The sequence below is a fragment of the Mastigoproctus giganteus genome, chromosome 8, assembly GCF_048544385.1.
Source record: "Mastigoproctus giganteus isolate SK-2022 chromosome 8, ASM4854438v1, whole genome shotgun sequence".
Classification (NCBI taxonomy): Eukaryota; Metazoa; Arthropoda; class Arachnida; order Uropygi; family Thelyphonidae; genus Mastigoproctus; species Mastigoproctus giganteus.
The window spans coordinates 104,626,140-104,648,239 of NC_143582.1; the positions used below are offsets into that span (position 1 = coordinate 104,626,140).

Here is a 22,100-nt window from a genome sequence, read left to right on the forward strand (position 1 = left end):
ACTGCGATTAAACAGCATGTTGTTCCAAAAGAAAACCCTGGGTATTTTCTCGATTACATTATGTTCTTTAAGATTTGTCCTAAATAAACAGCTACCCGATTAACTGGTGGTCCAGATAACTGGAATCCACTGTATATGATGCTTTCATATACCATTTTTTTTTTTCCACTCACTAATTTTTGAATTGGTATTTATCCCATTTTGTTTTCATTGTTATTTTTATTTAATAATGGTTTGTTTTTGTCTCTATTTCTTGTTTTGTAGTGGTGGCAAATGATGGAAGAAAGCAAGCATCAGCCAAAAAGTAAAACCCAAATGCAATACACACTTCTCCAAGAATTTGTCTACTTCTTCCTTGGGCGCCTCCGTAGCCAGGTGGGAAGGAGCAGCAGCGCGTAGCACACGCTTCTTGATTAGACCGGGGTTCGAGCCTGTCACCACCAAATACGGAGGATGCGGAAAGGTCAAGGAATGACCACCGCATTTCCCGGAGCAATATGGCCTTAGTTGCTAATGCTCCTAAAAACCAAATAACAAACAAACTTCTTCCTTGAATTTAACCAAACCATCCACTTCTACCACAACAGATGGAAAACTGTTCCCACAATGGGACACCTGCTGGCTGAACGTAAACTTCCACACACACCTATCTTGCAACCATCCTTCCTCAACTTAAATTTTTTATGTCTCCTCACGTGTATAGTTTCAATGAGTAGAAGAATGTCATGCTTACAGCTTACACAATCCATTTGATGCCTTAAACACTGCAATCGGATCACCCTGCAGGTGCCTAGTCTCCAGAAGCTGCAATTTACAGAACTGAAGCCTTAATAGTTAAGAGCATTCTTTTGTTCCCTTCAACAATCTGATTGCCCTTCTCTTGCCCTTGAATCAACAGATCTACATCATTCCTAAAGTCAGGCCTCTAGACCTGTATACAATACAAAAGATGCAGCTGAACTGTGGCCTTCTACCAAGGGATAATCACTTCCTTATCCCTGCTAGCAAAGTTCCTTTATATCATTCACAAAATCCCATGAACGGTTCTGGCAACATGTCTGCACTGCTCAGAGAATCTTATGTTTGACTGGCCTTGCACTGAAACTGGGGGGGGGGGCAACTGATACCATTAGTCCACGAAGAGTAGTGCCCATTGAAAACCACTCAACCTTCTTCGACTTATGTAGCTATCACTTTATCCATAGCACTACCTTGCCCTTAATGCTACATTCTTCCAGTTTACATAGTCTTTTTTGTGCAACAGTGTCAAAAGCCTTCCTGAAATCCAAGTCTGTGATATCAAAATTATTCCTTACATCCAGTTCCATGGTCATTGCAGTATAATAGCCTATCAAATTGTTTAGACAATACTACCTCTCAACAAATCTATGCTCTGATTGCAGTATAATTGCATTCCTGTCAAGGTTGCTTTCCTTGTGCTCCATACTTCTTTAATGACTCTACTATTTTCCCTGGAACAGATATTAAGCTGACAGGTCTGTAATTACTCATATCACCTCTTGATCCACGTCTTTGAATTGGAAATAGTAGTAGTAAAGGAGGCATTATTAAATATATTAACAATGTATTGACAACAAAGCAAGCGTGTGAACTTTTGTAGCATCAGCCAAAAAAAAAAAAAAAAGAAAAAAACGATTTCACACATCCATTCCCTTTAAAAGTTTATCCAGTTCCTCCTTGAATTTATTGAAGCTATCAATTTCCACAGTGGCACATGGAAGTTCCAGTGATCAACCACCTGCTGGCTAAAGGCAAATTTCCGCACATCTGTTCTACAACTGTCCTTTCTCAATTTGAATTTATGCCCACTGAGGTTCATAATCTTAGCAACAAAAAGAAACCCATCAGAATTCAGTCTGCTCAACCCATTCAAGGACTTATACACCTCAATCAGATCACCTCACAGGTGCCTAGTCTCCAGACACTGCATTTTCCAGAACTTAAGCCTTTCTTGGTAAGAGGACCCCTTCATTCCCTTTACCAGTCTTGTTGCCCTTCTCTGTACATTAGCATTAGCATAAGTAGAGGCATATGATGCAAGAAAGCAAGCTTATGCAGCATCAGACAAAAAAAAAAAAAAAAAAAACACTTCCATTTCACCCCTCTGTTCGTTAGATATAACTGTCCAGCTGAGCCTTAAGTTTATTTAGTCTATCAACTTCCATAACAAGGGATGGAAGTCTGTTCCACCAACCAACTACCCGCTGACTAAAGGCAAATTTTTGCACATCTATCCTACATCTGTCTTTCCTGAATTTGAATTTATGCCCTCTCAGGTGATTATTCTGAGCAAGAGGAAGAATCCCATTCGCATTGAGCATGTTCAAACCATTCAAGGCTTTATACACATCTATCAGATTTCCTTGCCGGTGCCTAGTCTCCAGACACTATAATTTGCAAAACTTAAGCCTTTCTTCGTAAGAGCAACCCTTTGTTCCATTCACTAATCTTGTTGCCCTTCTCTGTACTCGTTCCAGCAGCTCTACATCCTTCTTGAAATGAGGCTTCCAGACGTGTATACAGTACTCAAAGTGTGACCTGACCATTGCCTTATTCAAGGGAATAATCACCTCCTTATCCCTGCTAGAAAAATTCCTGTATATCACTGACAAGACACCATGAGCTACTCTTGCAGCCCGTCTGCACTGCTCAGAGAACTTCATATCTGCCTGCACAATTACCCCCAAGTCCTTTTCATTCTCTACCACTGTCAATGTAGTGTCAGCCAAAAATGTAGTACAAACTTCATTTGCCACCTCTCAGCCCATCTGCTCAACCTTTCCACATCCTGTTGCAGCAGCATAGTGTCAGTACTGTCCTTAACAGTCATGTGCCAACCTTTGTATCATCTGCAAACTTGGACATTAAGCTTGATATACCATCATCAATATCATTTATAAATACAGGAAACAATAATGGACCCAACACTGAACCCTGATGGACTCCACTAATAACATTAGTCCACGATGAGCAGTGTCCATTGATTACCACTCTCTGTCTTCTCCCCCTCAACCATCCCTTTATCCATAGCAGCAATTTGCCTCCAGTGCCACACTGCTCCAATTTGTGCAGCAGTCTTCCATGTGCAACAGTATCAAAAGCCTTTCAAAGATCCAAATATATAATTCAAAGTTATTCCCTGCATCCAGTTCTTTTGTGACTGCATCATAGTATCTAATCAAATTGGTCAGGCAAAACTTTCCCTTAAAACCATGCTGTGTTCGAGCTAATACTGAAGTCTTCTGTAGACGGTCCTGCAGTGCGTCTTTAACCAGTGCCTCCATTAATTTTCCTGGAACAGAAGTTAAACTCAAGAAGTTAAACAGAAGGTCTAATTACTTGTGTCAGCCTTTGATCCTCCTTTGTGAATTGGGGTCACATTTGCACATCTCCAGTCTATGGGTACCTCCCCTGAGTCCAAAGAAGCTCTCATAATTATGGCTAAGGGTTTGCTTACTTCCTTTGCTGCCTCCTTTAATATAACTGGATAGATCACATCCACACCGGGTGCCTTTTTTTTTTTGTTTATCTTCAACAATTTCTTCTCCACTTTCCTCTCAGTTATTACAAAATCATCTAGCTCACTGCCAGAGTTTACTTCACCTCTGGCATTCCCCTTCCTGAATAACTCCTCATGTGTGAATGTAGATGCAAAATACTCGTTTAGTTTGTTAGCCACCTGAGCAGGATCCTCAACTGTTGAACCATCAATATCCAGTGGACCAATCTGATTCATCTCTTTCCTTCTAGAGTTTACATAGGTAAAGAACTCTTTTCTGTTTTTTTTGCATCCTTTGCTAAGGATTTCTCATAATCTGCCTTTGCCTACCTAATCTCCTTTGTGACTTGGTTACAGACTAGCTTATATCTATCATAGGCTTCCATGTCACCTATTAATTTATATGTATCCCATGCATTTTTCTTCTCTGCCATATGTCTCATTAGTTCCTCTGACATCCATTTAGGCCTAAACCTTGAACAATATTTATTAGTTGGTATGTAAAGCCTAGTAGCTTCCAAGATAAGTTCTTTTAATGGTTCCCATTTTGAATTCGCTGTTGGTAACATCATCAGTTCGTCCCACTGCGTAGAATTTAAATACTGTGTCAGACCATCGTATTTACCTTTACGAAAGCAAAAACCCTTCCCTTTACTCCTGATGGTAGTTAACTCTTTGAGTAAAGCCCACTTCAGCACACTGATCACTGCCACCTAGTGGTCCCTTTATCTGCAGATTCTTAATGCATGAAAAATCACTACTGATAATCAGATCAAGAGTATTACTCCCTCTAATTGCCTCTCGAACATGCTGATGCACAAAACAATCATCCAATAAATCCACAAAAGCCTTGATAGTGTGCGAGTGACCAACCCACAAATTCCAGCCAGTATCTAGGAAATTAAAATCCCCCATTATAAGATTCTCTGATTTACTGGCCTACTCTATTTCCCTGTACAGTTTCTTATTATACTCATCAGAGTCATTAGGTGTATCATCATCATCAGCTATTTTCAATCCACTGCAGCATGAAGGCCTATCCAGCAACTTTCCAGTTCCTTCTGTTTTGAGCACTGGCCATCCATTTACTACCCAAAAACTCATGAATTTCATCTATCCATCTCCGACTTTGTCTTCCAGGTTTTCTTCTAGCTCCTCTTGGATACCATTCTGTTATTTTCTTAGTCCATCTGTCATCATGTCTTCGAGCTATGTGTCCTGCCCAAGACCATTTTAGTTCTTTAGTTTTGATAAGAATGTCCTTTACTTGAGTTTGCTGCCTAATCCATGTGTTTCTCTTCTTATCTAACAGTCTGATCCCCAATATGATTCTTTCCATTCTTCGCTGTGTAGTTCTCAGCTTCTCTTCCATTCTTTTGGTGAGTGCCCAAATTTCACTTCCATAAGTCATGGTAGGGAGTATACATTGATTCATTATTTTACGTTTCAGACAAACTGGGATATTGCTCTTCAGTATGTGACTATATTTCCTGAATGCTATCCATCCAAAATTTATTCTTCTCTTGACTTCCAGCCATTTATCATTATTACAGCTAATAACTTGTCCCAGATAAGTATATGACTCCACCTTTTCAATTACTGCTCCTTCAATCATTATTTCCCTTTCCGTGGCATACTTGTTCATCATTACTTTTGTTTTAGCCATATTCATCTTTAGTCCAAAATCCTTACTAACTGTGGATAACTGATTAAGATTTTCCTCTAATTCTTTGGGATCGTGGCTTATAACCACAATGTCATCTGCAAATCGTAAATGGTTTAGGTACTCTCCGTTCACATTGACTCCTTTCTGCGACCAGTCTAATCTTCTGAAAGCTTCCTCAAGGGCAGCAGTAAACAGCTTCGGAGATATTGTGTCTCCTTGTCGAACTCCTTTCTCGATTTTAAATTTCCTACTGTCTTTGTCTAGTCTAATAAAGGAGGTAGCACTCTCATATATTTTCTTCAAAATCATAATATACGGGGTATCTATGCCTTGGCTTTCCAGTGCCCGAAACATTGCCTTATGCCGTATGGAGTCAAATGCCTTTTCATAATCCACAAATGCCAGGCATAATGGTGTTTTATATTCATTTGCTTTCTCCATTAGCTGTGATATTACATGAAGGTGATCCATAGTTGAGAATCCTGTCCTAAAGCCAGCTTACTCTTTCGGTTGATTCTCATCAAGTATTCTTTATAATCTGTTAGTAATGACCCTTGTGAACAACTTGTAGATGTGGGATAACAAGCTAATTGGTCTATAATTTCCAATTTCTGATTTATCTCCTTTCTTATGCAGCAAAACTATGATTGCATTATTCCACTGCTTAGGCGTCACACCTTTTCTAATGCACTTTGTGAAGAGCCTTTGCCAGTTTTTGTGTTATCTCTTCCTCCCAATTTTAACAATTCTACAGTAACTTCATCTTCCCCCAGGGCTTTCCGATTCTTCATTTTCTTCAATGCATGTTCTACCTCATCAGGAAGAATATCGGGTATGTCGTATGTGTTGCTACTTTGCAATCCATCTTCCCCACTGCTGGTATCATTCCTTCGCTCCTTGTATAATTCTCTATAGTAGTCTTCTGCTATTTGAATTATGCTTTCTCTGCTGTTTATAAGTACACCATCGCTATTCTTCAGTTTCAGTATCATTTGTCTTTCTGTATTACTGCTCATGGCTGCTGATTTAAATCCTTTGTTTTCCCTTAATGCTTGTTCTACTTTTCTTGTGTTAAATCTTTTTATGTCCTCTCTGAGTCTCTTTCTAATGGCTTTGCATAACTCAGCATACTCAATTTTCTCCCTGTCAGTGTTTTTCTTGCTCTTCATTTGTCGTCTACGGTTCATCATGACAAGTGTTTCTTGACTAATTTTTTCTTCTTTGGATTTCTGTTTCCCTATAAGTTTCTTGGGCTTTATCACTTTCAGAAAGTTGTAATATTCCTTGTCGATATCTTGGTCGTGAGCAGTCTGCAGAAGCTCAAACTTGTTTTTAAGTTCCAGTACATACTGCTTTTTCTCCTCCTCTGTTATCTCAAAGACCTTTGTATTATTTACTCGAGTCAGTTTTTTCCTTTCCTTTCCTACATCTATATCAAGTGTACATCTTACCATTCTGTGATCACTTCCAACATTTACCTTATTCAGGACGGTAACATCATTCACAATATATCTTCTGTTAGTGAGGATGAAGTAGATTTCATTAGTTGTTAATCCATTTGGAATCTTCCCTGTCCACTTTCTGTTCACCTTTTTCTTGAAAAAAGTGTTCATTACTGACAGTCCTTGAGATTCTGCAAATTCCACAAGTTTTTCACCTCTTTTATTTCTTTCACCAATTCCAAAATTTCCTATAGTTCCTCTTTCTGCGCTGTTTTACCTTTTTCCAACCTTAGCATTGAAGTCCCCCATAATAATAGTGTAGTGGGTTTTCTGCTCATCTGGAAGACTCAATTTCAGTGTACATTTCTTCAACATCATCATGGCTCGATGTTGGTGCATAAATCATTATTATCTTTAGCTTGTACCTCTTAGAAATCTTGAGTATTAGCCTTGACACCCTTGGTGATGTACTTTTGAATTCCAAAATGTTGTTTTTAAAATCTTTATGGACCAGAAACCCAACTCCACCTTCACTCCTTTCACTGTTTCCATTGGTGTACAGCAGATTTCCACTTGATAAACTTATAAGTGATTCATTTCTTCTTCTGGTTTCAGCCAAACCGATGATATTCCAATTCACATTTTCTAATTCCTTTTCCAGCTCTAATATCCTGTCTTCACCGATGAGTGATTGTACGTTATAACAGGCCAAGTTCAGCTTCCGTGCATGGTAGCCTGGTCGTACCCAGAGATTCTTAGCACCCTCTGCTTCCATTCTGATCGTTCCGCTGCCGTAAGAGGGAGAGTGAAAGCTGCTGGGGACTGAGGATCATTTGTATTGTTGTGCTCTCATGCTGGAGGGTTTGGTCTTTTCCTCTTCACGCTGACCAGGCGTCTTGAAGAGAACCACTCTACACATTCGTTGCCACCTAAGTGACATAACAGGGCTTACCAACGAGAAGGTGTGCATGAGTAGATTTTAGGGAGGCAGGCCAACCGGACTTCTCCTAAATCTTCTGTAATAGAGAGATATTGGATCCATCAGTGTTTTAGGCTGAGTGTCTGATAACACACAGGATACCTGTTCCCCTCTAAGGCCCATAGCACACTCCTACTCTCAATTTTCCCAGTGCTTATGTCACACCAAACTGACTCGACACTGCACTGTCCAGCCATATAGACTGGCTTCGCTTCCTTGGATTTTGTGTGTTTCTTAACTAATAGCATAACCCCTCCTCCCTTCCTATCCTGTCTATCCTTTCTGTACACATTATACTCCCCAAATTCCAGTTCTGTATTCCTTCTATCTGCCTGTGATGTTTTGAGCAATACATCAAATTCATCAAATTTATTTACAAAACTCCTAGCATTGGTGTACACCTGTACATGCACCTGTTCCTATTCTTAGCTACCCTAACACAACCCATGTGTTTACGTGTACCACAATGACTCCCAGCAGTCTCTGAAATATCCTGTATCTTGTTTTCCAGGCTGCTGCTCGTTCCAATAGAAGCAGTTCAAGAATCACTTTCACCTCTGCCAGTGGCTACTGCTAATCTATTACTCCTTGTATCCCCCCAAGCTATCAGTTTTCCAACCCACCTAACACTGCCTCAATAGCATCAGCAAATATTCTTGCACCCTTTCTATTTAAGTGTATCCCATCTCTGTAGAAGCTGTCTCTCCTGTTAACAAGTACAGACCAGGCTGGAAAAAAATCTACCCCTTGAGCCTTGCACAATCTTTCCAGGGGGTAGAATTTTTTTTTCATGTTCTACCCCAGGGGTTAGAACATGCTCAAGCAACTCTCCATCCTTCCTAATGTGAAGCCTTCATACCTGTACGCAGTACTCTAGGCATGGCCTGGCCATTGTCTTATACAAAGGGATAATCACCTCCTTTTCTCTACTAGCAAGATTCCTGTATATGGTTGACAATACCTCATGACCTGCTCTGGTAGCCTGCCTGCATTGCTCAGAAAACTTCATATCTGATTGCACAATTACTCTTAGATCTTTTTCATTTTCTACCACCCTAAGTGTAGTACCACACAGTTGGTACATTTCTCTGGTGTTACTTCTACCCATATGCAGTACTTTGCATTTGTCAATGTTAAACAGTTGCCACTTCTCAGCCCATCTGACCAAATTTTCTAGATCCTGTCGCAGTAGCACACTGCCATTACTATAGGAGCCTCATTAACAACCCTGCCAAACTTTGTATCATCTGAAAACTTCGCTATTAAGCCTAATATACCTTATATCAATATCATTGATAAAATACAAAAAAAAACAGTGGACCCAACACTGAACCTTGGGAAGCTCCACTAATAACATCACGCCAAGGAGAGCAGCATCCATTGATTACCACTCTGTTTTCTACCACTCAAACACCCTTCTATTCATAGTAGCAACTTACCCTTAATATCATCCTCCTCCAGTTTGTACAGTAGTCTTCCATGCACAACAGTCAAAAGCTTTCCTGAAATCTGAGTATATGATATCAAAATTATTTTTTGAATCCACATCATCGTATCCAATCAGATTTGTCAGACACGACTTTCCCTTAGCAAACCCATGCTGTGTCTGATTTATTATTGTATTATCTAGATGATCCTGCAATGCATATTTAACCCTTAACATCAGTTAAACTAACTGGTCTGTAATTACCCTGTGTCACTCTTAGCCCCCCCCCCTTTGTGAGTTGGGTATACATTTGCACATTTCCAGTCCATGGGAACTTTCCCTCCATCCAAGGATGCTCCCATAATTAGGCTAAGAATTTGCTTACTTCCTTTGCTGCCTCCTTTATTATAACTGGATAGATTCCATCCACTCCAGGTGCCTTTCTTATGTTTATCTTCAACAATTTCTCTTCGACTTTCCTCTCAGTTATTACAAAATCATTAAGCACCCTGTTACTGTTTGATAAACTTCTGGCATTTTTCTCCCTTAATAGCTTCTCATGTGTGAATGTAGATGCAAAATACTCATTCAGGTTATCAGCTATCTGAGCATGATCATCTTGCTCAGAAGTCGAACCATCGATGTCAAGTGAACCAATCTAATTCATCTCCTTCCTTTCAGAGTTTATATAAGTAAAGAAGTCCTTGCTGTTTTTCCCAGCATTCTTTGCTAAAGATTTCTCGTAATCTGCCTTCTCTTGCCTAACCTAATGGATACTTAATGATTTTGTAATAACTGAGAGCAAAGTGGAGGAGAAATTGTTGAAGTTAAACATAAGAAAAGCACCTGGGGTGGATGGGATCTATCCAGTTATATTAAAGGAGGCAGCAAAGCAACTAAGCAAACCCTTAGCCATAATTATGAGAGCATCCTTGGACTCAGGGGAGGTTCCCACGGACTGGAGATCTGCAAATGTATCCCTAATTCATAAAGGGGGATAGAATGGTGACACGAGTAATTACAGACCAGTTACTTTAACTTCTGTTCCCGGTAAAATAATGGAGTCACTGGTTAAAGATGCATTGCAGGATCATCTAGATAAGACTGCAGCAATAATTCAGACACAGCATGGGTTAAGCTTTGTTTCCCTTAACAAAGGAACTGGATGCAAAAAATAATTTTGATATCATCTATTTGGATTTCAGGAAAGCTTTTGATACTGTTGTGCATGAAAGACTATTGTACAATTTGGAGCAGAATGGTATTAAGAGTAAGTTGCTACAATGGATAAAAGGATGGTTAAGTGGGAGAAGACAGGGGTGGTAATCAATGGGTGCTGCTCTTCGTGGACTAATGTTATTAGTGGAGTCCCATAGGGTTCGGTTTTGGGTCCACTGTTGTTTTGTATATTTATCAATGATATTGATGAAGGTATATCAGGCTTAATGTCGAAGTTTGCAGATGATACAAAGGTTGGCAGGGTTGTTAATGACAGTAATGGCAGTGCGCTACTGCAACAGGATCTAGATAATTTGGGCAGATTGGCTGAGAAGTGGCAACTGAAGTTTAACCTTGACAAATGCAAAGTACTGCATATGGGTAGAAGTAACTCCAGAGAAACATACCAACTGTGTGGTACTACACTTAAGGTGGCAGAAAATGAAAAAGACCTGGGAGTAATTGTGCAGGCAGATATGAAGTTTTCTGAGCAATGCAGACAGGCTGCCAGGGCAGGTCATGGGGTTTTGTCAATGATATATAGGAATTTTGCTAGCAGGGAAAAGGAGGTGATTATCCCTCTGTATAAGGCAATGGTCAGGCCATGACTTGAGAGTGTGCAGAGAAGCGCAACAAGATTGGTGAGGGGAATGAAGGAATCCTCTTACCAAGAGAGGCTTAAATTCTGCAAATTGCAGTGGCTGGAGACTAGGCACCTGCACGGTGATCTGATTGAGATATAAGGCCTTAAATGGGTTGAGCACGCTGAATTCTGATGGGATCCTTCCACTTGTTCAGATTACGAACCTAAGGGGGCATAAATTCAAATTAAGAAAAGACATGTAGAATAGATGTGCGGAAATTTGCCTTGAGCCAGCGGGTGGTTAATTGCTGAAACAAACTTCCATCTGTGGTTGTGGAAGTTGATAGGTTGAAGAAATTTAAGGAGGAACTGGACAGGCATTTGGAGGGAATGGTGTGATTTTTTTTTTTTTTGGCTGATGCTGCATAAGCTCATACACATGCTTTCTTTCATCACATGCCACTACTACCTCCTTTGTGACTTAATTGCGTACTAGTTTACATCTCTCATGGGCTTCTGTGTTAGCTGATAATTTATATGCATCCCATACATTTTTCTTCTCTGCCACGAGCCTCCTTAGTTCGTCTCGCATCTATTTAGGCCTAAACCTTGAACAATATTTCTTAATTGGTATGACAAGCCTAGTAGCTTTTTCTACAATGAGTTCCTTGAAAGCTTTCCGCTTAGAATTTGCTGTTGGTGACATTCACCAACAGAAACACCAACTGGAGATGTGTGAATACATTCACGCATCTCCACTCTGTGGGGATTTACCCTGAATCCAAAGAATGTCTTGGATTCAGCAAATTCTTTAGCAATAATTATGACTAAAAGCTTGCTTTTCTCCTTTGCTGCCTCTCTTAATATGATTGGATAGATCCCATCCACCCCGGGTGTCTTTTTTGTTCACCTTCAACAAGGTGAAGTCATATACCTATCTGGCACAAGTAATTAGCTTTAATAATGATAAATGGCTGGAAGTCAATAGAAGAATCAATTTTGGATGGATAGCATTCAGAAAATAGTCACATAATGAGGCACAATATCTGCATTTGTCTGAAACGTAAAATAATCAACCAATGTATACTCCCCACTATGACTTATAGAAGTGAAACTTGGGCACTCACCAAAGAATGGAAGAGAAGCTGAGAACTACACAGCGAAGAATGAAATGAATTACATTGGGAATCAGACGGTTAGATAAGAAGAGAAACACAAGGATTAAAGCAGGGAATTTCTAAACATCTTACATGACGAAAGTGATAACTAAGCAAAGAAGTTCACTGTTCATTAATATGGTACATCTTTTTTTAATATTGATAGAAGATTGTAATTAAAGTTCAGACAATTGCCGAAGACATTGTGAAGGTCAGAAAAGCTTGGGGTTCGAAACTTTGGACACTGTCAATGTACATGACTCGATTGAATCATGTGCAGATAACTTAGATGATGCAACTCTCCTTGAAATTGATGAGGAAAACAATTTTGAAGTGGATGACACTGAAGTGGCACCAAAAGAATTTTCAACAGAAGAATTAAAGAAAGTTTTTCAGGTGGGGGGGGGTGACATGGCCTGAGAGACAATTATGAATAGAGAACCGAATGTTGAATAAAGCATCAAGGTACGGCAAATTTTACAAGATGGTATTCGATGCTACAAAGACTTGTATGCTGAAAAAAAGAAGAAACAGCTTCACCAGACTTCATTATTGAAATACCTAAATAAACAGTGTTTTTCTCATCTCTATTGATGTTACCTTTTTCATTAATAAAATTTTTGCAATATTTTTTTTATTTCAAAACCTTTTAATTGGCTATCAAGCATTAATTGTTTATAGATTTATTATAATTTGTTTCTAGACTGTTTCTCTGGTATGCATTCAATTAAAACCCATTATATATATATATATATATTTTTTTTTTTTTTTTTATTATGTATTTTATTTATTTTTTACTGGTACATCAAAACCTGGCTTTCATGCACTGTATGGCTGCTACTAATATGAGGAGTATCAAAAAGTTGTGTACCCTGACCTAGATAAAACATCAGCAGGAAGAGGCCATTTTTAATTTAAGTTTTCTGCATAATCAGTAAATAATGTGTGAAATTTCATTCCTGTAGGTGATTGTACACCGAGGTGGAGCCCAGAATCTGAGGAAGGATGCTCTGGTTGACAAAGTAGAGTATCGAAACAGGGATCAACTTCCTGCAGGGTAAGAAAGCTCAGGAAATTGATGAAGAAAGGAAAGCTGTGTATGGGCAGAATTGTCCATTCTGTGACACTGTAAAAATATGGAAACTGGAGTCCTAGTGCTGTTGTACAAATGTCTTTGATGAGCCAAGAGAAGGAAGACCATCTGAGTGAGACTTGCAAAGGTTGAGCAGCTGGTGCTGAGTGACAGACTTGTGACAATTCGTTTCATCGCAAATGCAGTGGGAATTAGTTTTGGGTCTGCCCATGGGATTTTACATGACCATCTTCACATGTCCAAGATTGCTGGCACCTTTGCAGAAGCAATATTGAATGCAACGTTCTCGCCAACTGTTGGATTTGTGTAATTCGGATGTTGAAAACTTTTTGTATCAGTTGGTGACAAATTACGAATGCTGGGTGCACCAGTATGATCCGGAGACTAAAGACTTGTCAAAGCAGTGGAAGCAAAGACCACTCCATCTGCGAAGGTGATGTTGCCCGCGTTTTGGGAAAGAAAAGGGGTTATCCTACCAGATTACCTACTTTGTGGTTCACACACTTACCGGAGAATACTACACAAATCTTTTGAAAAAGTTACGTGATGCTTTGAAGGTGAAAAGGTGTGGAATGTTAATCAAAGCTGTCTGACAATGCACCGGCTCACATGGCCATTGACACCACCAACTTTGTTGCCCAGTGTGGCTTCGAACTACTGCAGCACCCACCCTATTCTTCTTGTTTTGAGAAATGAAGAAACCATTACATGGAAGCCTCTTTGCCGCTTTGATTTGTCTCAAGAAGACATCAATGAAATGGAACCGTGGTTTCAGGCAAAAAGTGCAGACGTCTATCTATGATCAAAGCATTAAACAACTGATCCATAGATGGGAGAAATGTGTTATTATACATGGAGAGTACATAGAAAAGGATTGAAGTTTCACCTTTCCAAGAAATAACAGCCCTTTCTGGGGCTATTATTTCTAGGTAAGGTATGAACTTTTTGATACCTGCTCATATATATTAGTGTTTTCTCACATGATAGACTTTTTGCTATGCTGTAGTTTGCAGCTTGTTACAAACCCATTATTTCTGTTAATAGTCAGTGTAACTATTGTATTTCTGATTTGCAGAGAGTATACCCATGCCACAATATCAAACTGGACATTGTTTACTAGTGTATGCTTTGATCTGGTGAAACTTTTAAACAAGTGTAGGATCACGATATTAATGCTAAAATATACTACTCAGAGAGCACTAGATCAACATTAGAAACAAGGGGGGGAGGGTATACTAACCTTCTAGTTAACTGCTGAAGTCTTATTCTTTCCAGTTATCATACTGGAAAGTAAAAGAATACCCGACCGAAATTTGACATTCTAGTGTTCTCTACTTGGTGGGTCAAAAACAACAGGAAGCACAGACTGAAACATTCAAAACGTGATCCACATTAAACTAACTCAAAAAAAAATAAAACAAGGAACTGAATTAGAATAGAAACTGATGAAAGAAGCAGAATATGACAGGAAGAGGCAAACTCCGAGGCAGTAATATTGTGAAAAAGGGCAAAGAAGAATAAGTTAAAATCCAAAGATATAGAGAAAAACAGCCAATGTTGGATTTCAGCAAGAATGTTATACATTTATCTATTACTGCAGACTTCAACAAGGGCCGTTTTTAAATTAAATTAAATTAAATTTTCTGTTTATACTCCAGCAGGACAACCAAGTCAGTAGAGTTTACAATAAATCGTCAGTACAAATATTTATCATATTTAGTAGTCAAGGGCTTGAACACCAGTCCACTCAAGGAGTGCATGCTATGTACTCTCACTCCTGACCACTTGCTTTATATAGTATTATTCATATATACTGTATTTAAATGTCTGTAAAATGTGTGCTATTTATTCATGAGTTTTAAAAAAAAAAGTTGAATCCTCTCATTTGTAAATGTTTCCAGTCTAATATATGCATTCATTCATTTGTATATTGAAGTATTCATTCACTGTAGTCGGATTTTTTTATTATGAAGAGATAAAATTACTGATCTGTTCCTTATATCTATGTTTCCTGTTATTGCCTTCCTACCATTTAAGTAGACTCTTCCCTCCTTTCCTTTAATCTGTAATGTAGTTCTGCAACACTGTGAAAGCTATAAACTTAAACAGCTTCCTATCCCTAAGGGTACCTTTAGGGATAGGGAGCTGTTTAAGTAAGTTGGATTCTGAATAACACAGTATCCAGTAGTTTGAGGGCTTCGATATATGTATTCAGACCTTTGAGGAGATTAAGAGTAGATATTATTTTTAAAACCCAAATAAAGTAAAATATACTTGACAAAAAAAATAATAATGTGATTCATGCATCGCTTGTATCTGTTAAAAAGCAGCATTAAAGATCATTTATTAGGCAGCTTTTTATTTATTTATTTCAAGAAAGTGTTCAAGAATCACTAGAAAGAAGATTTGGAAAAGCAGGAGGGCGTATTCCAGTAGTTCCTAGTGAGGCTTTCCAGAAAAAGATCTCGGTAAGTTAACTTTATTTATATTTAATTTTACATACACGCAGTGGACAAAATTAGACAAAATAGCTGCTTCTTACTCTGTGAAGTATACTGTATGTTCAGAATTTTCTTTTTTTTTTTAATCAATAATATTCCACGTGAGTGCTTATTTTTGAATGAACTTTGGCATTAGTAGTAGCAAATGAAGCAAGAAAGAAGCTTATATGGCATCAGCAAAAAAAATAATAATAAAAAGCACTTCCCATTTCACCTATCCATTCTCTTCAACAGTTTATCTAGTTTTCATCATTGAATTTATTTAAGCTGTCAACTTCCACATCAGACAAAATTTTATTGGAGCAATCAACTATGGGTTGTCTAAAGGCAAATTTTAGCCCAATCTACTCTGCAATTGTCCTTCCTCAATTTGAATTTCTGCCCCCTCGGTGTGTGATCTGAGCAAGAGAAAGAATCCCATCAACATTGAGCCTGCTTAATCCACTCAAACAACTCAATCTGGTCACCTTGCAGGTGTCTAATCTACAGACTGCAATTTGTAGAACTGAAGCCCCAGGGGCCCACATCTTGTAAGTATGGGCTTGGCACACCCAGGGTCCTCAGCTGGATATCATCATTCTTCTCTTTCTTGCTGATTCCTTTCTACTTCTGACTCTCTCTCTCTCTCTCTCTCTCTCTCTCTCTCTCTCTCTCTCTCTCTCTCTCTCTCTCTCTCTCTCTCTCTCAGGGTAACTCGGGTTTTGGCTGGTGCAGCATAAGCCTCAGGCTTCCTTGCACCATATAGCTAATCATAATAATAATAATAATAATAATAATAATAATTTCTTGGTAAGAGCACCCTTTTGTTCCACTCACCAATCTCATTGGCCGTTCTCTATATATTGGTGTAGATATACCATAGACAACTCTTAAACAAAAAACATGATAGTAGTGCAAAGAGCTTCATTTCATCCTTATCTCATATTGTGCTCATCCTTCACAACGAGTTGCCATATATTGCACTACCTTGAAAAAGTAATGCTTCACTAATAGAGGAGACTATTGTTACTTATTCTCAGTGGACACCACCACCCAGACAGCACCATTCCGTGGCTTGTTGGCCTTTCATCATTGCGAAGGATGAGCACAATATGAGATACAGATGAAATGATGCACATTAGCATTAGTTGAGGCATATGATGCAAGAAAGAAAGCTTATACAGCATCATCCAAAAGAAAAAAAAAAAACCTACACCAATATTATATAGATAATTTATACTCTTAAAAAGTATTATGCCTAGTTGCATTTAGTCTTATTTAAGCATTATCATATACACCTTTTGGCATCTCTCATATTGTGGGATTATCTTCACAACTGGGTTGTTATATCTGCAATACCAGGGTACCTGCCCACCCACCGATGAAAGGCCAACAAACCTTGAAATGGTCACCAAGGGGAGTCTGATATTCACGGAATTTCCGAGAATACGTAACAACAGCCTTCTCTACTGGAGAAACATTGCCTATTCAAGGAATTTGGGAGTTTTTCAGTGGTGTAAGTTGAAGGAGTTACTGTCCCTTTCATTCTTCTACACTGTTACTTATTCAAGGTAGTGCAATACATGGCAACTTGTTGCAAAGGATTAGCACAATATGAGATACAGATGAAATTGATGTCCTTTTTCACTACTATCATAGTTTTTTTGTGTTTAAGAGTTGTCTATGGTGTATCTACACCAATATTATATAGATAATTTATACTCTTAAAAATATTATGCCTAGTTGCATTTAGTCTTATTTAAACATTGGCCTTCTCTATACTGATTCCAGTAACTCTACATCCTTCCTAAAATGAGGCATATAGACCTGTATGCAGTACTCAAGATGTCACCTGACCATTGCCTCATGCAATGGGATAATCACTTTCTTATCTCGACTAGAAAAATTCCTCTATATCATAGACAGAAAACAGTGCAGAGAGGCTGTCCTGGCAGCCTCTCTGCACTGCTCAGAGAACTTCTTATGTGACATCACAGTTACCCCTAGTTCTCTTACATTTTTCACTACCCTGAGTGTAGTACCACACAATTGGCATGTTACTCTGGGGTTTTTGATACCCATATCCAAAGCAACGGAATATACAATTCCAATACTTTTGAATTGTCTATGTTAAACTTCAGTTGCCATTTTTTACCTGCCTAATTTTTCTTTATCCTGTTGCAATAGCATACTGCCAACGATATGCTAAGTGACAAACCATTCAACATCTAAGGTATCAGAATAGGTGGGGCAACAGTGGGATCCACAGTTCTAACCTTATCTACCTTGCTTCTTATTATTTCCTCAAAAGTATATAACTGTCTTTAACAAGTACAAGTAGGGTCTAATTGTGATAAATTAGTACCTCAAAGATGCTAATCACTTGTTATATATATATCCGATAATTCAAAATAAAACATAGGCCAGTAGTATGGCAAAAACTGTAGAGCGAAAAATAACGTAAAATAAAATAAACCAACAGGGAGGGGGAAGTAAAGGTAATAAGACATAAACAGTAGCCGAAAGTCCCCTATATAATTTAGCACTTTAAATCCAATTAATAAAACCAATATAAAATTTAAAATAATGCCAATTATATTATAATTTAGCTTAACCCCACTCGAAGGTACCAGTTCCGAAAAACGTGAAATATCACCAAAAAGGGGTTAAAAGAACTACTAAGAGAAAAACAAAATATCAAAATAATAGACTGACCATTATGCCCCATATCAACAGAGGACCATGAGGCCAATAACGGTCATGGAATTGCTGCATTTCAATCCCTATACAAATCGTCGCAAAGGCGAAAAGATCGAAGAACCAAACCCCCCATTCCTCCTCCGATCCATCCACAAATGCAGAGGATTTGCACGGCGGTGATCCTTATGCAGCGAGAAATAAATTATAGAACAGACAGCACTCTAGAGCAGAGCCACACATTTTTTTTAAATTTTTTCTTATTTTATTACATCTTAACTTTTAACCATTATTTAAATATGTGTACAGATATATATATATATATATATATATATATATATATATATGTATATTATATATGTATATATATATATATATATATATATATTTTTTTTTTTTTTTTTTTTTTTTTTTCAGATATGAAATTTTACTTTTTAGTTCTTTTTAGTTAGAATATAGCTAATTTAAAACTGTGATTCTAATGGTAGCATAATGTGATGGTGCAAGGCATAACATAAAACTTGATAATGTAATACATATCACTGCATTTAGGAATTAAGCTAATAATTTATTAGCTTAGTATAGTATTGTCAATTAATTGATTAATTTTCATTGTTGATCAATTTAATTGTATTTAAATTAAAATCATGCGACACACTAGAGCAGCAAAACAATGGGCACAAAGTAGCGGGAATGCTGTGGCTCGCGGAAAAACCAAACAATGATTTTTCTATGAATCACAGCCTAACAAAATGTGCAACTTGTGCAATGTTTGCGGAACCATCTGGAACAGGACATGAGGGGGAGGGGGTCTTTGTATGCGTTTGGTTTTCTTTACACTCTCTGGAGTGCAAAGAAATTACAGGCCAGCTAAGTGTTTTGGTGGGCATTTATTAGAGTTTGAAGAGTAGGGAAGATGCCCTCAAAGGAATTAAAATGGGGGCCTTTCAAGATCTCGACTGCCCAACTGAATGCCACAGGGCACATTTGTGCATTCGGCAAAACAGCTGTGATCCCCAAGGCAGAATGTACTGGTCCCAAAGAAGGCAGTTATTGTCGGTTACTCAATTGTCAAGAAAACTGAAAATATGTTGTGCAAGAAGGATCAGTGGAAAAGGACCGTGGTATGTCTGTAAATGACTTATAGTGGGTATAACCTTTTACGAGCACAAAAGGTGATATTGTTCTACATGTTGGCACTAATGATATTAAGAGTAAGAGGTCTGAGGAATTACTTAAAAAGTACAGAGCAATGTTGGCCAAAAGTTGCAAGTTAGGATTCAATTTGAAAGTGTCTGCAATTCTGCCCAGGTACAATAAGAGGGAGGTATATGTTCTCAGAGCCTTGACAATCAATTTGGCACTGGAAAGAATGTGCAAGGCTAATGGGTAGAATTTTTCTCAGTGTGGTATGTGTTTGTAAACAGGAGAGACTGTTTTTACAGGGATGGCATACACTTAAATAGAAAGATAGGAAGAATATTTGCTGATGCAGTGATAGGTGGGTCAGAAAACTGCTTTCTTAAGGGGTGGACACAAATGAATAGTTTTATCAGAACCACAGGGAGAGGTGAAGGTGATTCTTGCACTGCTTCTATTGTAAAATGCAGCAGCATGAAAAGCAAGTTGTTGGATTTCACACCCTGCTGTGGAACCAATGAATACATGGGCTGTGTCAGGTAACTAAGAGTAAGAACACTTACATGTACACGAATACTAGGGACATTGTAAATCAATTTGATGTATTTGAAGTACTGATTAAGTCATCAAATGTAGACATTGTAATGATAGTTTGTGACATGGTGTCAGTCAGGCATAAATGATGATGAATTTGAATATGGGAAATGCAGTGTATACAGGAAGTACAGACATGGGTGGAAGAGTTATGCTCTTAGTTAAGAAGAATATCAAATAAAAAGGCAGTGCAATGTTGCATAAGTCTGGTGTGTTATAGGCCTCATGACTGTGATGAGAATACCAAACAGCTATACAGGGAAACAGAGTGGGCCACAGAATGAGAATACAGTAAACCCTCGATTTAATGGACTCCAAATGAACGGATTTTGGATTTAACGAACCGGACAAATAATAATACAGTAATGTAAATATTAATCTCAACCATATTATTATTTTTTTTTTTTTTAGGTTAACAAAACTAATTAAAAATTAATTAAAATTTTTAATTAGTTTTGTTAACTGGACTTTAACTTCTCCCCTATTAGGCCGTTAAATCGAGGGTTTACTGTATCTTAAAATAGGGAATTTTAACTTTCCAGATGTTTGCTGGAGTTTTGCTGCAATAATGGAAATAGGTAATTATTATTAATTAAAAATTAATAATAATTACCTAGTTCCATTATTGTTTTGATAATTACCTACTTTTATTTTTATAATCCAATTCAGGAAATTGTTTTTTATTCTTTCCGAAAACGTGTTCAAATAGCTGTTTTCCCAGATTACAGATAACAGGTAAGAGCAGGCGGTGACTTGCGAGCTGAACGTAACTTGGGACACTAAACTGCAGGCCTACCGATTCACTGTTTCAGTCCTAGTCTGCCTCAAGCTATTGTGCGGTCAGGTTGTATACAGAATGTTTCTGTGATTTCTGAATTGTGACTTTATTTATTAAATAATTTTGCAATCCTTACAGTTTAAAATGGCATCAAGTGATATAGGAATAATAAAAAAAAAAAGCATGTGAACTTTAATGTGGCACAAAAATTAGAGTTAATTGAGAAATTAGAACAAGGCTTCACAGTAGCACGTGCTTGTGAAATTTACAGCGTTAAAAAAACAAACTGTTTCTGATATCTGTAAATCAAAGACCAAATTGCAACATTTTATATTTGAACAAAATATTACATATTCTTTATTATAATTTAATAATTTTATATTGAACAGTACTGTATATTGTATTAAAGCTTTTTTTACATTAAGAACAATAAAAAAAATTCCCCCCCCAGGTTACATTCGATTTAACGGACACCCCTTCTACCCTATTATAGTCCGTTAAATCGAGGGTTTACTGTTTCTTAAAATAGGGAATTTTAACTTTCCAGATGTTTGCTGGAATTTCTGTGTTTAGTCACTCACATACTAGCAAGACTTTTGTAGTTATCTTGGATGACTGTTTTCTAGAGAAGCAGCAAGAGTGAGCAGTACTCTTGATTTGGTTATCTGCAGTGATTCTACATGCATTAAGAATCTGCAGGTGAAAGACCCACTGGGTGGGAGAGATCACAGTATACTAATGTGATATTTAATTCAAGACAACTACTCTCAAGGGTACAGGGAAAGCTTTTGCTTTCATAATGGTGACTACTGTAGTCTCAGACAGTATTTAAATTCTATGCAGTGGGACCAACTGATGTTGCCAACGGCAAATTCCAAATGGGAGGCATTTAGGGAAGTAATCAGAGTCTCTACTAGGGTGTTAATATGAATGAAGAAATACAGTTGAAGGCATAGACCCAAAAGGATGTTAGATGAGCTACTAAAACTCAGGGCAGAGAAGAAAAGTGTGTGTGATGCATATAAATTATTAGGTGATACAGAAGCCTACAGTAGATATAAGCCAGTCTGCAATCAAGTCACAAGGGAGGTTAGGCAAACTAAGACAGATTATAAAAAGTCTGGTAAAGAATACAAAGAAAAGCAGCAAAGGCTTTTATGTTTCTATTAACAGCAGAAAGAAGGAGTTGAATAGCACCACTTAATGTCAATGGGTTAACTGTTGGTGATCCTTCTCAGGTTCCTGACAAATTGAATAGCTGTCTTGCATCTACATTCACACATGACTTTGCTGCCAGATCTCACACTCTTCTCGGCAAGAATAGTTG

General features: G+C 37.9%; 1 protein-coding gene across 1 annotated transcript in view; it reads left to right on the forward strand.

Moving 5' to 3' along the window:
• The window catches only part of LOC150081748 (glutamate dehydrogenase, mitochondrial-like), a 535,860-nt gene that overhangs the window by 436,281 nt on the left and 77,479 nt on the right, over window positions 1-22,100 (forward strand). Inside the window, exon 9 of the mRNA XM_090378851.1 lies at window positions 15,461-15,552. Within this exon, the coding sequence (XP_090234977.1) occupies window positions 15,461-15,552 (92 nt within the window). The remainder of the gene's footprint in view (window positions 1-15,460; window positions 15,553-22,100) is intronic.